At 41.3% G+C, this 17013-nt stretch overlaps 4 protein-coding genes and 1 long non-coding RNA gene across 5 annotated transcripts; 4 read left to right on the forward strand and 1 right to left on the reverse strand.

Annotated features, from left to right (window-relative positions):
• Window positions 1-1059: 1059 nt before the first annotated feature.
• Window positions 1060-2896, reverse strand: tp53rk (TP53 regulating kinase). The gene is made up of 2 exons (XM_028003884.1): window positions 2654-2896; window positions 1060-1684 (listed from the first exon to the last, which is right to left on the reverse strand). Exons 1-2 carry the CDS (start codon window positions 2856-2858, stop codon window positions 1197-1199), a joined length of 693 nt encoding a protein of 230 aa, XP_027859685.1. The 5' UTR covers window positions 2859-2896; the 3' UTR covers window positions 1060-1196.
• Window positions 2897-5897: 3001 nt separating this feature from the next.
• LOC114135471 (kinetochore protein Nuf2-like) lies at window positions 5898-7862 on the forward strand (the record flags this gene model as incomplete). Its single annotated transcript, XM_028002780.1, has 6 exons — window positions 5898-5996; window positions 6085-6147; window positions 6234-6371; window positions 6897-7037; window positions 7458-7633; window positions 7715-7862. Coding segments are annotated over 6 exons (762 nt in total), but the record flags the coding sequence as incomplete, so codon positions are not given.
• An 816-nt stretch (window positions 7863-8678) lies between these two features.
• On the forward strand, window positions 8679-9367 carry LOC114135959 (uncharacterized). The gene is made up of 2 exons (XR_003593706.1): window positions 8679-9013; window positions 9115-9367. It is a non-coding gene; the product is annotated as an uncharacterized LOC114135959 (long non-coding RNA).
• A 1425-nt stretch (window positions 9368-10792) lies between these two features.
• LOC114135001 (golgin IMH1-like) lies at window positions 10793-12827 on the forward strand. The gene is made up of 2 exons (XM_028001904.1): window positions 10793-12662; window positions 12750-12827. Exon 1 carries the CDS (start codon window positions 11242-11244, stop codon window positions 12457-12459), a length of 1218 nt encoding a protein of 405 aa, XP_027857705.1. The 5' UTR covers window positions 10793-11241; the 3' UTR covers window positions 12460-12662; window positions 12750-12827.
• Window positions 12595-16559, forward strand: LOC114135472 (uncharacterized protein C1orf50 homolog). The gene is made up of 5 exons (XM_028002782.1): window positions 12595-12662; window positions 14765-14888; window positions 14963-15049; window positions 15150-15281; window positions 15822-16559. Exons 1-5 carry the CDS (start codon window positions 12595-12597, stop codon window positions 16005-16007), a joined length of 597 nt encoding a protein of 198 aa, XP_027858583.1. The 3' UTR covers window positions 16008-16559.
• The last annotated feature ends 454 nt before the right edge of the window (window positions 16560-17013 follow it).

Raw genomic sequence — 17013 nt, forward strand, 5'->3', positions numbered from 1 at the left:
AACAAGAATGGGAAATCTCTCTAACACAATGACCAAAATTAGTAATTCAAATCCTTCACTGGAAAATTACATGGTAATATTATTACCATGTAATGACATGGTAATTACCATGTAGTTACTTTTCAGTTTTATTTTCAATAAGTTTTTTATGAGACTGAAATCAATGAATGAAGGGTTTTTGTGCAATGCTAAATTAGAAATCAATTACCTTTTGGATTGATTAACCTATTGCAGTGATGGATCTAATAGTATTTTGTACTACCAAGATGGCAGCCTAAAACCCATCACCCTCACTGGTTGTTGGCTTAAAATGGACATGCAGACGCTAGCAATTTTTTGGTTTAAAACCCTCTTTAAAGTCCACGTGTACTTTAAACACCTTAACAGCAAAGTTAATTGTTTATTTGCATCAACATTAGCAGATTTTGGCTTCTACCGTTAGCTGATAATGGACGCAACTGAGGTTAGTTAAGGGTTATTTTATGTAACCGAGTAATAAGAATAAAAAGCTCCTGTTGGATGACTAAAATAAGTCAATAACCATCTAAAGTGCTTAACACTACAGACACTTCAGACACTCAAAACAATATTCAAATAATTTTATCATATCTGCAGTAATTCCTTCAGTGTTGATATCTGTATTCCTGACAAGTTCCTGTTTTCTATTAAATTATGGAAAATAATATCACTGTTGCTGCGTCGTTTCTCAACCTCATTCCATTACGGTTTTCCGTGGTTTCTGAGGTTCTGTGGGAATTTTGAACACTTCTGTAAGAATAACAGAACAAATAGTTTTCGATGCTGTTGAAGTTCTCTGCAAACCAGGAATTTGACTTTAAGACTCCTGCTTGTTGACCACCCAGACTTTATTCCATGTTAATCAAATTTATGCTCTTTGGGGATGAGTCTGATCTATACACTGTAATTGGATCAAAAGGTGTGGAAACTTTTATCCACACCTTTCTTAACACACAGATCCTATTAATTTCTATGGAACAATAAACAGAGGGAACCTAAATTTGCAATGTAACATTCAGTACGAATAAAAAAAAGCATTAATAACTTGCAACATTTTATTAATAAGTCTGTTTATTTCATTTATAGCACAACATCATACAGATTAATAACTTCACCCTGTCCAATCGTTGACCACTCGTCTGAACCTCAAAGTAAGTGTTCGTCCGTCCACCTCATGATCACCCCACCATGGACCTCTTCCTCCCTCTCAGCCGTACCTCGTCAAGCTTTTTGATGACTGCCGCCGACATCTTGGAAGTGGCAGCGTAGCTCTTTAGCAGCTTCTCAAACAGCACGTCTGTGTCGGGGTGAGTACTGAGAAAAGCCTTCTCCAGGACAAACAGATCCACGCCCTTGTCCTCGGGCAAAGCCGAAATGTAACTCAGGCCGAAGTCGATGAAGACGAGCTCCGGTTCCGTGGCCTCTGGCCCGCGCCTCAGCAGCATGTTGGAGGTGGTCAGGTCGCCGTGGATGACGTTCTCGTCGTGCATTTTGGCTAAGATCCGACCGACTCGCTCGGCTAGCTCGTGCAGACCTCGGTCTGCGCAGGAGTCGCGCCGCTGAACGGAGTTGATGTGGTCACGCAGAGTTGAGGAGCCAACAATTTCCTCCAAGAAGATGCAGTGGTACTTGTAGTCCACGAAGTAGACAGCTGGAGCCGGAATACCTGATGAGGAAAAATAAAACATGGTCAAGTACATTACATCAGTCTGTTTCTTTTGTTTTGTTTTTTGTAAAACTATTTTAAAAAAAATATTAATTCAATCTGAATATAGAACTCAAAATATTGGGACAAAATTGGGCAAACAAAAACTTACAGTGAATTTTCTTAAGAAAAGTTTATTTATGAAAGACAGCAACCTAAGAGGTTTATGTGTTGCTATATTTCACACATGTTTAAGTTTAATAAGGTGAGAGAAGAAATTAAATTCTGTTTTTTTTTAATTGAGCATATAAAACATAGCCTTTCATGTTATGAAAAGACGGTCGGCCATCTTGATACAATAGAAAACTCGGGTTTACAGGAGAATGGCCGCTTATCAATTAATCGTTAGTCAATTGATAAGATCAATCAACAGAAGATTAACTACATGGAAGTTTTGTTGTTGTTTGTCTACTTGTTTCGACTAACTGTAACGCTATTTATTTATTTATTTGGGCAGAGACCACGTACAACATTTCATCAACCTTTTAAAAGAAGAGATGCCTGATACCAGGCTATAGGGAAAACACTAAAATATGATTTAACAGACACATTGTGTAATTGATCACACACAGATCATATTTAACATGATCTGTTAAATATGATTTAACAGATCATGGTTTAAAGCCAGTCTACACACAAATGTGTGTGATCAATTACGTACATACTTGATAAGTCATTCAGATCTCACTAAAATCAAGCACACCAAACTACAGACCAATTCATGAAATAATTGATTTGCCTTCATCAATAATGAATACAAATCTGCTTATTTATCAGACATATTTTTGCCAAATTACTAGAACTTTGTTGAGGGAAATACTGCGTTACGGAGGCACTTAAACACATGATATGAAAACATCGTTGTTGTTTTTTTTGTTTTGGTTTTATAAACACTGGGTGAACGTCTGTCGAACTTCACCGAGGACCCACCTGCTTTTCTGCAGCGCAGGATGGAGCGGACCTCATGAGCTGTTCTGCGAGAGTTCAGCTTGTCGTGCAGCTCTGGATGTCGGTAGAGTTTAGGAAACCTTTCTTTGATTATTGTCGGCTTTCCTAAGAACGCTGCCCGATACAAGCGAGCTTCCGCTCCTTGTTTGACCAACTCCGCCGTAGAGAGAAACTGTGGGACCGCCATGTCGCTCCGACGGGTCCACTCGGAGAATGTTCCTCCTCCTTCTTCTTCTTGGATTTATTGGCGGTTGGCAACAAACTTTTAGTAGCATTACCGCCACTTACTGGTATGGAGTGTGGTTCTTCTTCTTCTTCTTTTTGTTTTTAATGGCGGTTGGCAAGCAACTTAATGGTGTGCATTACCGCCACCTACTGGTATGGAGTGTGGATCAGGACGCAACTTAAAAAAATAAAACACTAAATCCTTTCTATCAGTTTAGTTTTCTTAAGAAATTTTATGAAATAACATAAATAAGGAGTGTGGTTCGTGATGGTCTATCTATTTATATATATATATATGAACTCCTCCTCCTCCTGCTCCTCCTCCTACTACTACTACTACTACTACTACTACTACTAATAATAATAATAATAAATTAAATAAATCCTACCTATACATATAAATATAAATAATTTGTAATGACACTTGTTCTCTGAGCTACTGCTGTAAGTTTCATATCAACAGGACAATAGACAGGGGATGCAAATATTGGCAGGCTCAGAAATTAAAATGCATCCCTCCTACATTAATAGACTAGACAGTAGAGGATGATATAAAATATTCTATATAACGGGCTTCTGTTTTGTAATGCTTTAAGCTATTATGGTGTTAAAAGAAAAATCGGGGGATTTTCAAACCATCTGCGGAGAACATTTTCATCAGACACTGAAAAACCTTCGACTCATACAGTCTGTCTCAATAAAGGTGTAAAACCCGTATTTATTTCAATTAATCTGCGAAATAAAAACCCACCGTTTTATGGCTTACATGGTTATGAAACGTGATAATGTTACGAGTATCTTTAAAAGTTTCGTCTTCGGTCATATTTCAGAAATAATAACGCCTCGAATCAGAAACGAGGTAAAAAAAAGAAACTTTTTTTTCTTCGCCGTTGGGCATTTTAAATAACAAACAAAAGGCGACGTTTCGGTGAGGATCAACCTTCTTCAGGCCGTTTGCTGTTCCAACTGAGGAACTCAGTGCAACAACAACTATTTATAAACAAAAACTTCAAACTTCGAATTTACAAAGTATTTACAGTCAGCCGGGCTCTGATTGGCCCTTAGGATTCATGTTGTAACGTCATCTGTATCCATGAGGGAGGATGACAATGATGATGTCATCATTCTGGGGAGCACAGAGCTGCAGACACACACTCTTCTGTTTCTGAATCTGTTGTGGGTAAAATGTGTTTTTCCTCTAAACCCTCCACTAGAAACAAAAATATAAGATCCTTATTTCAGAAGAACATTGCTACTACACCTTATGTGGCCCACTACTGGAGACAGTTTTTGTTTCTGATATCAAATGGTCAACGGTTTGGACTCTGCCCTCCAAATACTTCATTAGGAACAAACTTTGTGATGTGTGCTTCAAACTTCTCCACTGGTGCTATCCTGCAAAACAAAACCTGCCCCAGGATATAGACCGTAGCTGCTCTTTCTGTAATTTGGACAATGAGACAATAGTCCACTTATTCTGGAGGTGACCCTTCGCTGTCTCATTCTGGAAAGACTTTGTTTATTATATTCAATCTCATATTCTCAATAGTTTTTCACTTTTATACACAGATGTACTCTTTGGTTTCTACAATGTTTGTCCTGCTAATAAGAATCATTTTTATGTAATTAATCTATTGTTAATTCTAGTTAAATTTCATATTCATAAATGCCAATTTTCTGGCAAAAAGTCTCTATTTGATCTGTTTTTATCTGAATTACAACACTATTCAGTGTCTATATGGACCTCTACCAGTCCCAAGGCTGTGGAGACTCTGGAAGCCCTGAAGTTCTTTGGTTGTATTCCCTGAAGCGCTGTCTTGTGTTTGTTTCTGTTTTGGCTCCTTGTGTTACGCTTTCTGTTGATTTTTTCCTTGTATCCTCTGGCACTTTGTTTTTGTCGTTTTCCCCTTTTGTATACATTGTATTAACATTTTGATGCAATAAATAAAAAATAAAAAAATAAAAACACTCCAGTAGCAGCACGGGTCAGCACGACGTTGGATTTCCATATTGGATTTAACATTGCATTTTTTTCATAGCTTTTCTGATACATTGGTTGGACAGTCAAATTGTCGCCATTTAAAACTGATTTTTTTAACAATATCCCAAATTAAACAAATGCTTATCTTGGCTCTGGATTGGCTAAACACAGTCAGAAAATACAGGAGTTCTTCCACAACACCAGCAACACCAGGAGTATGTGGCAAGGCATAAAGGCGATCACAGATTACAATCCATCCTCCCCCCCAGTGGGTGAAATTGATGCTGACTTTCTAAATGGACTCAATAACTTCTTTGGGAGGTTCGAGGCACTGAACAGTACTCTGGCAAAGAAAACTGTTCCCCACCAGGAAGAGGAGGCACTCTGCCTGGACACAGCCGATGTGTTGAAGACTCTGAAAAGAGTCAACCCACGGAAGGCCCCAGGCCCCGACAACATACCTGGGCGGGTGTTCAGGGAATGCACAGGTTAGCTGGCTGGTGTCCTAACAGACATTTTTAACACCTCACTGGACCAAGCCACAGTGCCAGCCTGTCTCAAAACTGCCTCCATCATTCCGGTGCCAAAGAAACCTCAAGTCACCTCTTTCAACGATTACCGGCCTGTGGCACTGACTCCCATCATGATGAAGTGCTTTGAAAGGCTGGTAAAAGAACACATCGTCTCCAGACTCCCCCCCACATTCGACCCGTTCCAGTTTGCCTACCGCCGAAACCGCTCCACTGAGGACGCCATCTCCTCCGCCCTACACCTGAGCCTGGCTCACCTGGAGGAGAAGAACACTCATGTGCGGATGTTGTTCCTGGACTTCAGCTCAGCGTTCAACACAATCATCCCACAGCATCTGGCAGAAAAACTGGGACACCTGGGCTTCAGCACCCCCCTGGGCAACTGGCTGCTAGACTTCCTCACCGACAGACCTCAGTCAGTCCGGATCGGACAACACACCTCCGATGTCATCGGGGTCAGTGCGACGTGTTCTCATCCGTCTCTTCCTGACCCAGGACCATCCCACCAGAGCAGCAGGCCGAGGCAGATGAGCTGGCTGCCGCTCTCTCTGAGCTGCAGGCCACCACCGTGCATGAATACCAGGAAGTGGTAGGCGCCGACACGGGCACACACGGTCGAAGTTGTGGTGTGTAATTGTGTGTTCAGTTAAAGTCTGACACTGTCGTTTTCTTTTCAGAACATCAAAAACGAAAACATTGCAGAGTGGAAAACCAAAATAGCAGAGAAGACGCAGAAGCTGGTATGTGATCCGGACTCGTATGTCTAAGCTCGTCGAGTCTCTGCTGTGTCTATAAACGTGTACATGTGTGTCTATTTGTGTTTCAGTCCCAAGTGAAGGTGGATGTCAGTAACCTGAAAGAGGACATCACCAAACTCAAGTCTCAGATCGTGGAGTCTCCAGAGGAACTGAAGAGCCAGAAGGAGAAGATGAAGGAAGCTGCGAAGAAAATCAAGAACTCCATAGTAAGTAGGAAAATGTTTGGTCTGCAGATGTAACTCGATCTTTCCTGCGTTGCGCTGGTTACTAGGATTAAACCGTCTTGGAGGACAGCTCTCTGTTTATTGTAACGAACGACAAACAGAAAACCAAGTGATTGGCCGCCTACACCAAATCCTGCACAAAATAAAAGTATATAACAATCTAAGGTCAACTCTATAAATCTATAAACTGGATGTATTTGGGTGAAAAATGACCAACTTCTGTAGGACAACATTACAAAAGGTTTGGGCCTAAGAGCGCAAATGACTGGACAAAACCATGGCACAGATGAAGAAAAACTAAAGACGGGGAGCGCCTGATCTTAATGTCACATCATAGCAGTTTCTGAAGTGTTTAGTCAAGTATAAGAACAATCTGAGTAACAGAAGAAATTTTGTGTAATTGTAATAATATAGAAATACAACCCTGTTACACAATAGAGCTAATATGTTGGGATTTCTCGCACACCCGTTTAATTTTTAAAATTTTTTAATTTTTTTTACTTTAAGGCAGAAACAGACGAGTATGTGGTGGAGATGCAGAACAGGGTGCAGAGCGTGGCCCACGCTGAGGCCGAACTCCAGCAGATGAACAGCCTGCTGCAGGACCTGGAGAGCAGCATGAACAACACCAGGCTGCGTCAGGAAGAGGTACGCTCCACTCTTACATCCACCTGGGTGTCGGGTTTCAAATCCCTATGCTTCCATCTTTTTCAGAGACGATCCATCTGACTGAGCTATCGTTCGGTGTTTAGATGTTCGAAGCTAGAAGAGACATGCCTGCAGCCAGAAGACGATTCTACAAAATAAACGCCACACGTTTCCTATTTTTATTTGTAAAAACATTTTTCCATTCACATAACAGTTATTCAGTCACTTGTGTTGCTCTGCTGGGTGAAGCCCCAACAAAACGGTTTGTGGTTGTGGTATGACAAAATATGAACAGAACAGCTGTCAGAGTGGGGAAATGTGACCTAATGTTCACTATAGAACGCACACAGTAGAAGTTGGTAAAGGGAAAACAATATTTAAAGGTTGTTTTTTTTTGTTTCTAATGTTGCATGTTAACAGTACCAGGAGCTGTTGATTCAAAGCGAGAAGATGCAAAAGGAGCTGAAAAGTCTGTGCAGCGAGGAGGTCCAGCTGAAGCGGGCTCTGGGCATGAAGCTGGATAAGGAGTGCAAACAGAACATCCGCAGGCAGAAGAAGAGAGAGACGAAGGAACAGCATGTCCAGGAAGTGCTGGGGTACCGACTCAAACGTCTCGACCCGTAGAGTTAACCTGAGCAATGCGTTCGTTTGGCAACCTAACACCAGCTGTTCTCCAGGCAGTGCAACCAAATCTACCAGAAACGCGAGGAGATGGCGGATGAGATCCAAACGATCATCGGAGAGACCCGTCAGCTGAAGGCCAAGATCAAGAGCCTGAGAGACGTCTGCAGCAAAGAGACGGAGAAGGCCCAGGTACGTTGATGATAGGGGTGCCTCTGATGTTTAAGGGGGAAAGCTTTGCGGGGCTCCAGAGGTAGGTAATTTTAAAGACACACGTGAAAGTGTGACGTCTAAAACAAAGTTTTGACATTAAAGAATTTCTATCAACAGGACGGAAGTGAGGAAGAGAGAACATCCAGAAACATTCAAAGAAAAGAAATGCGAAAGCCTAGAGAACTGTTCAACTAAAGAAGCAACATTAACGTACAATACTGAAACGAAACAAAATGACAAGCACAAGATCTTGTATTCTTCATTGATGACCCTTCCTTCCACTGCATCATCGTGCACCTCCTTTTCAGCCATGTCCCAAACCTCACAATGACAACATATATAATGGTAATATATACCCTTTATTTACCAAACTTACTTGGGGGGGAACCATATATTTTAGCCACTTGAAAATATTTGTTCCCCCTCCATGACATGGGACCTTATTATTTTTTCACAAACTCTTTAACTATGTCGATTCCTCTCTTCATCAACAACAAATCCTGTGGATTTGGTGACATTTGATTATTATTTTCCAAAGTTAAAGGAGGAGAACCAAATATTTTAGCCACCTGATATAATCCGTTCCCACTCTATAACATGGAAATAAATTAATTTACCAGCAACTTTTTAACTGTTGCTTTGGAAACATTTGCTCTTCATTTCACAAAGGTAAGGGGCCTTGGGGTTTAAACTATCTTTCCATAGCTACCTTATATCAAAGTCCTGTAAGGATAAATATCAAACATAGTTTTCAAAATGTGACTTATTAACCATTAAACAACATACATAAACCAACACACCACAGCAAACTCAGGAACCTAAGGCAAACACGCAAAGTACTGATAGGTTTTTTCAATTGGTTTTATTTTTTGCCTAATTGATGATATTGTTTGTTTTTTTTGCCCCTGTTTTATTTATTTTTCTGCAGGCTGAGGTTGATGCTGCTGTCCAGCTGCTACTGAAGCTGGAAATGGGCTACAAACAGATGACTGGTCAGGACTACAAAGCAGGATGTCCGTCAGTGAACGATGCTGCGCCGAACAACAGAACGGCAGCAGATTTGGCCGGTGAGGACGACACGGTGGATCCATGGACCGTTTCAACCACCAACGCCAAGGGAGCCGATTATGACAAATTAATAGGTGAGAGTCCAGTTAGCTTTAAGTCTGAGGGGAGGGATAATCCACCGTGGCGGATTGATAAACAATGCTTTCTCTTATTTTATTTTATTTTGTATTTTTAGTGAGGTTTGGGAGCAGTAAAATCGACCAGGAGCTGGTGGATAAAGAAGGTTTGTGGACAGAAGCCCCATTGCTTCCTACGAAGAGGAGTTTTCTTCTCACACACATGTTTGTTCTTCCAATTAATAACTGACAGATTAATCATATTAATGCAAAACTTTTCACATTATAACTATGAACTTCAGTATGCTCTATTTTAGTGCATAATTTAGCATAATGTTTTACATCTTTTGGAAATAAAAATGATTTCCGATTGTTTTCAGCTCCCTCACTGCAAAAACACTAAACCTCACCACGTAGTTCTGGTCCAGTTTATTGTGCAAACATCTTAGTACACTTAGGATAAGACACAACTAACTTATGAGTAACTTTTCAGGAAGATATAGGAGCTTGTTTTACGTCAGTGATTCCTTAATATTGATGGAAAAAAATACTAGATTATTTCACTTATAACTGGGGAAGAATGTTTTGTTTTAAGTATCATATTCTGTGAATGGAACTAATAATTCTTCAGCAATTTTAAGGAATTATTTACTTCAACAAGCTTCTATATCTTGTTGAAAAGTTTAGTCAGTTTTGTCTTATTTTAAGTGTACTAAAATATTTTCACTAGAAACTGGACAAAAAGAAAAAAAACTTGGTAAAGTGTTGTCTTCAAAATTCAACTTTACTGATCCCAAAGGGAAATTAAATGTTGTTGTGAGTCATATAGATTTGGTTAATGATAACATTACCCAAACCACGAATTTCAGTAATTACATTCAAACTAATCAAACTCAATTTCTCAGAAAATAATCCTAAATAATAACTAATTAAAATGGATTTTAAACACAGAAATAGTCTAATTATGGTAAGGCTGAACAATATTACAATATCATGAAATAAGTACGGTGGCCGACAGGTGCAAATGCGCAGCAAAAGAGAAAACATGCAAACAAACAAAAAACACGCGCACAAATTAAATGCGGCAAACAAAAAAGAAAACACCCCCGAATGAAATGCAGCAAACAAAAAGTGTTGAAAACGGAAGTGCTCCAGACCACTAGGGGGAGTCAAAGAGTCGAGACCGAGCCCAGAACGGTATGACTGACACAAAGTCTATCACGCTACCCATAAATTATTCTGTTATTCTATAATATTATAAAAGACGGCGTATCTGAAAAGAAATATAGTTATACGTACCTTTACTTTCTTTCAAATTTCTTTCTCTGAATCTTGCATCTGGTCCCATAGAAATGAATACTATTTTCTTTGACTCCCCCTAGTGGTCTGGAGCACTTCCGTTTTCAACACTTTTTGTTTGCTCCATTTCATTCGGGGGTGTTTTCTTTTTTGTTTGCGTCTCACTTTTTGTTTGCTGCATTTTATTCGCTTTTTGCTTGCCGCATTTAATTTGTGCGCGTGTTTTTTGTTTGTTTGCATGTTTTCTCTTTTGCTGCGCATTTGCACCTGTCGGCCACCGTAAATAAGTGTCTTATATCTGTATCAATAATGTTTTTGTTAGTTTTTCTGTTTTCAATATTTGGAATACATTCTTGTTTAATCAATAGTTTTCACATCACAATGCTTTTTAATTTCTGTTTTTTTATTTCTAAGCAATTATGAGGAATGGAGGTGAAACCAGAAACTGCTGCTGCGCAAGTGACTCAACAGGCTGTTGCTAGGTAACCTATAAGAACATTATTTGATTCCACCAACCTTGCTTAGCTAGAGAGAGGTTGAGTTGGCATCAGCTGGGTCAACAGGCCCGCCCGTTTCCCCTTTTTCTGTTTTCGGACACAATGTTTCCTTTTGACCTGTGGTCCTCGCACCCTGCTGTGCCAGTCCATTGGCTCCCCAGTGTGGATTTCAGCCTTGGTGACATATTACCAGCCGAACTGTCTCCAATAGCCATCAGCTAAGCCGAGCAGCATAAAGTTTGTTTTTATTCAAACTTCAGCAGTTTTCTAGTTGTTCTGCTGAGGCAGTGACATCAATGTGTGACATCACGCAAATTGATGTCACAAAGAGCGATGCACACTTTGTGGAGCTAGAGGGCATCACAGAGCTGCACGCTTGAATTCTACGGTCATAACCATTGAAGAAGAGAGACAGAGAGCACGTAGTAGTATCCTAACAAGAGATTGAAAATGAAAGCTTTTCGAGATAAAGAGGCAAATTCTAACACACAAGTAAAGAAAATCATTGAGAAATTTTTGGATTTGTCCAGAGAAAAGGGATCAACAATGAGTCGCAGCAGTAAGACATCATCTTGTGATTCTGGAAAGGAAAAAGTACAACAGACATTAGCTAAAGAGACACAGAAGCTCCATGGAATATTGAAAGAAGTTGGCATGATGTCCATTGTAAAACAGTCTCTGATTGAAGGAAATGAGGAGCTGAACATGCAAGTTCTGAACATAGAACAAGCTACATTTGAAAAAGACAAGCTTCGAGACAAAGATGAGGAATTAAACAAACTGTTGCACATAAACAGAACCTTAAAGGAGAACAACACCACCCTGGAGCAGAATACCACTGCCTTGGAGAACAAAAGCACCTCCCTGAAGCAGAGAATCAACGCCCTGGAGAAGGACAAAAATACCCTGGAGCAGGAAAAAACTGCCCTAGGGCAGAAAAGCACCGCTCTTCAGCAGAGAATCAATGCCCTGGAGAAGGACAAAGATACCCTGGAGCAGGAGAAAACTGCCCTAGGGCAGAAAAGCACCGCTCTTCAGCAGAGAAACAATGCCCTGGAGAAGGAAAAAAATACCCTGGAGCAGGAAAAAACTGCCCTAGGGCAGAAAAGCACCGCTCTGGAACAGAGAATCAACACCCTGGAGAAAGAAAAAAGTACCCTGGAGAAGGAAAAAACTGCTCTAGGGAATAAAAACACCACTCTGAAACATATAAACCATGCCCTGGAAAGGGAAAGAAATACCCTGGAGCTGGAAAACACCATTTTCGACGAGATAAACACCGTCTTGGAGCAGAAAAGAGCCTCCTTGGAGGAGAAAAGCAACTTCTTGGAACAGATAAACACCGCCCTGACGCTGAACAGCACCACTCTGGAGCAGAAATGTACTCTCTTGGAGAATTTAAACACTGCCTTGGAGCAGCAAAACGAGATCCTGGAGCAGAAAAATACTGACTTGAAGAATATGAACACCGACCTGCAGCTTAAACTGGAGCAGCTGAACCAGCAGCCACCTGAACAGAAAACCAGTGAAAACATCCAATCAGTTTCAGATCAGCCACAGAAGCAGCTGCCTATATTCAGACGTGTCATCAGTGGCGTCTCCAATACATTCCTGAAAATGTACCAAACAGGTACTCTCAGGTACTGGATTGACACTTGGTACTTCTAAATAAAGAAGTGTGATGAGGGCTCCAAGCTTCATGCTTGAGTATCTGTGGCAGAAAGGCTAGAGGACAACAGAACTGCGGTGTCAGGGGAGCTTGACACTTGTGGACTTATGGCGGAAAAGCTTAACGCTTGAAAGATGTTGACAGGAGAGCTTGAGGCCCGCAGGACTGCGGTGCCATGGGAACTTGAGGCCATCGAACACAGGTCTCCTTCGTCACCAGACAATTCCTTTGTCGCCAGGTCATCAGACCCTTATTTATCTTATGAACTCTAGTTTTGCTTTTATTTTAGTTAGGCGTCAGATGAGGAGCTTGGTCTGCTGACCCCAAGCTCCTCCCGGCCTGCCTCCAGGGCTTCGTATCAAGTCCTGTTGGTCTCCAGGCTGACCTCCAGGGCTTCGTAGCGAGTCCTGTTGGTCTCCTGGCTGACCTCCAGGGCTTCGTAGCGAGTCCTGTTGGTCTCCGGGCTGACCTCCAGGGCTTCGTAGCGAGTCCTGTTGGTCTCCTGGCTGACCTCCAGGGCTTCGTAGCGAGTCCTGTTGGTCTCCGGGCTGACCTCCAGGGCTTCGTAGCGAGTCCTGTTGGTCTCCTGGCTGACCTCCAGGGCTTCGTAGCGAGTCCTGTTGGTCTCCGGGCTGACCTCCAGGGCTTCGTAGCGAGTCCTGTTGGTCTCCGGGCTGACCTCCAGGGCTTCGTAGCGAGTCCTGTTGGTCTCCGGGCTGACCTCCAGGGCTTCGTAGAGGGTCCCATCGGCCTCCAGGTTCGTATTTGGTTTATGTATGTTGTATAATGGTTCATAAATTACATTTTGAAAACTATGTTTGATATTTATCCTTACAGGACTTTGATATAAGGTAGCTATGGAAAGATAGTTTAAATCCAATAGCCCCTTACCTTTGTGAAATGAAGAGCAAATGTTTCCAAAGCACAGTTAAAGAGTTGCTGGTAAATTAATTTATTACCATGTTATAGAGTGGGAACGGATTATATCAGGTGGCTAAAGTATTTGGTTCTCCTCCTTTAACTTTGGCAAATAATTTCTGGCAGCTGAAATATCGATTCTCTCCTCTCCTCCCCCCATAACTTGGGGAAATAAAGAGCAACTGTTTCCAAATTCTCAAAAAATATTATGTGTGATAGCATGTAATATACTATAAATTTCCTTAATCCAGTAATCTGTTATATTTTACATTAGAACAGGATTTACCAGGAAGTCTACACTCTCATCTTTTCAGGAAGTCTTAATTTTTGTGCCCTGCTATCAGCAGCTTCCATCCTCTTATATCAGCAACGAACAATTAGAAATACACACTCCGTGTTGGAAAACTGTGTTTGGTGACTGACTTTTATTTGTCAGACTTAAGTGACAAAAGTTGAAAAAAGAGCGATTCTCTTGGCGTTTAAAATAACAACACAAAACAGCGTAAGAAGACCTCGTTTATTTATTTATTTTACAATTTTGTTATAGCTTCTTTTTAAAACAACAGCTGCCGATTAAACTGAATGTTACAACCTTGACATGATTATATGAGTTGTTTTAGTTGTGTATGACTTATATGAGTTGTCTTCCATTTCTCGGCCCAAGAAGGAGAAGGATCAGGCCTGGAAAGCTCTGAAGGAGAGAGAAAACATTCTCAAGCTATTAGATGGAGAAAAAGAAGCAATGTTTGGTTTTTCTTTTTTCTTTAACCCACATCTCATCCTGTCCTTACAGACTCAGACAGGAGAAACTGCCCTGTAGTGTAAACATTTATGTGACATAGTTTTAATAGTGTGTAAAATCAGCCATCTGACTCTCAGCCTTGAGTAACTTTTTACTCAAATGATCTGAAAATGATGGTCAGATCATTTTCAGATCATTTTCAGATCTGACCATCTGAAAATGGTCAGATCCGCCTCTCTGGCTGCAATGCGCGCTCCCGACACAGGGGGCGCGGATTTTCACAGGGTAACAGAATTTCGCACAATACCTCGACGGATCGTGCAGTGACGACACTGCGGACATAGAAATGAAGACGTAGATGTGCCTCTAACCCTGAAAGCTTTACGTCAGTATCGCCCCCTTTGCGTCGGGTGGACGCAGCTCCCCGCGGTCCGGACCAACGCAGCTAAACACCAGCTGACCAAATCCAGCTGCTTCCTGGAGCTTTATTGTAAGAAAATAAAAATTTTATGATTGAAAATTTTGTATTGAAATTTTCTTAATTTCTATGGAAGCCCGTTTCCGTCACTCTGTTAAAAATAAATTATCTCATTATGATATAGTATCTCAAAATAATGAGTTACTATCTCATTATAATGAGACAGTGTTGTGGTGAACCTGGTTGAGACCAGCACGGCCCCCAGTGGGATGGAACTGGTCAGCTTCTATCAGACCAACAGAGTGGGGGACCCCATGGACCTGGTAGCTCTTGCCGAGCAAGTGCAGAAGGTGAGGCATGTTTTGTCAAGTTGTCTAGCTCACAAGAGCGTTTTTCCTCCTGAAGTGACGTGGATGTTTCTCAGGGGGACGACTTTGTCAAAGCCAACGCTTGCAACAAACTGACAGTAATCGCTGACCAGATCAGGTACCTGCAGGAGCAGGCCAAAAAGGTATGACCGTCGATTCACAAAACGGTTGTGTTTAGGTTCAGACGGGTCACGTTCACCCGTCGGATGGCGCGTGGCATTGATCGCCGTTTGACGACCGCAGGTTTTAGAAGAAGCAAAGAGAGACGCTGACCTCCACCATGCTGCCTGTAATATTGTGAAAAAGCCAGGCAACATGTATTACTTGTACCAGCGGCCGTCTGGACAGAAATACTTCTCCATCATCTCCCCTAAGGTTGGTTCCATGAAACGTGAGTTTCGAGTTCTGTCACCTCCGCTCATTTTATGCATTATCTAACACACCCGGAGGGGGAGTCTCTGTAGGGAGCTCATATGAATACCTAACATGACTCAGCAGTTCTGTGCATGTGTGTGTGTGTGTGTGTGTGATGTCGCAACAGTTGCAGTTCAAAATTTAAACTCTTGGCAGAGAGTTTTTGTCCTCATTATTTACCAGGAGAGTTCAGTGTTTTAGCAGCCGCTTACATTTCACCCCCAGCTGTTGCCGACAAAGGATGTGAAGTCATCGGTTCAGTTGTTGCTAAGTTACAGACGCGAATTAGTAAATATATAAGAGACATTGTGCAGGAATAAGTGGGATAAAATACATCACTCAGAGCGACAACCCTGGAGTAAAATTTGTCCAGTGGACAAAAATCTCACGTCCAGTTGGCAGCCGAATTTTTATTAGGTTAGCATGAGACTTTTTTTTTTTATACAGAGTCATCTTGTTTTATCTCTATCTGGCTTACCTGTTTTCCAATTTCCTTTGAAGGAGTGGGGACCAAGCTGCCCTCATCCGTTTCTTGGCGCATTCAAGCTTCAGCCTGACATGTCCTGGACTCCTGTGGATGAGGTGGAGAAGAGGGACGCAGAGCTCGCCGTCATGGGCAAACTGCTCAGCCACCAGACAGCACTACCTCCATACACGGGACCCAACTTCAGAGGTCTAGATGAATAAAGTCCCGTTTAAACTGGACCAAAAATATGATCGGTAGCCTACATACAGATACATGTCCCACGCAGGGAGAACCACCGTTTTGTCTTAGGCTGCCATAAATGCATAATGGCTTATTTTCAAAGAATGTGTGTTTTTCATTTTCTGGAAAATATCAAACCAGGACTCATGAGTGTGTGTGTGCTTAATTTAAACAGTTTGGAATGTTTTTGCTGTGCTTGTATTTGACCAATCATTAACACAAACCAATGGTTTACATGGGACAGTCATACCTCTACAGCAGTCGGACATCAACACGCTTCGGAGACAGAGAAAAACGTCACAGAATAGAAAAAGTGTCTACATTTTCTTTTCACCATCAACAGGTGCAGTTTCTGGAATTCTGTTCGGAAAGTAAAACTCCTGTAAACTCGTTCCACACAGAGAAATGCATCTCAAGTGTTTACTTTTCTTAATCTAATTTCTGGTGTCAAGTTGACGAAATCCCCAAATGGGAGTTTTTCAAAACATTGAAATGTTGCATCAGGCTAATAAAACCAGATTTTCTTACAGAAACGTTCTGTGCAGCACTCAGTACTTGGTCAGGGCTCCTTTTGGATGAAACACTGCATCAATGCGCCGTGGTGTGGAGGCAGTCAGCCTGTGGTTCTGCTGAGGTGCAACCGCAGCACAACAGAGACCTACATCTGTTAGTTCGGGTTTGTCTTACTTACTCTTCCCAAAAGCCCTGTGGGGACTTGGAGCAAGTCTGACTAATACAAGAAAAATAATAATAATAAAAACATAGTAATTCATCATGATTTGATCTAAAGGCAAGTCCTGAAATATTATTATTATTCTATTATTATTATATCATCCATCATCAATTATTATCCTAAGATATCACTAATACAAAGAGACAGCAAGATTACACAAAATCAAAGTGTTCCACTGTTTCGAAACCGTTTACATTTACAACATAATTATTGCTTTAATTTATCTTTTCTCATGATCATGTTTCCTCATAAAG

This window comes from Xiphophorus couchianus, chromosome 20 (genome assembly GCF_001444195.1).
Source record: "Xiphophorus couchianus chromosome 20, X_couchianus-1.0, whole genome shotgun sequence".
Lineage (NCBI taxonomy): Eukaryota > Metazoa > Chordata > Actinopteri > Cyprinodontiformes > Poeciliidae > Xiphophorus > Xiphophorus couchianus.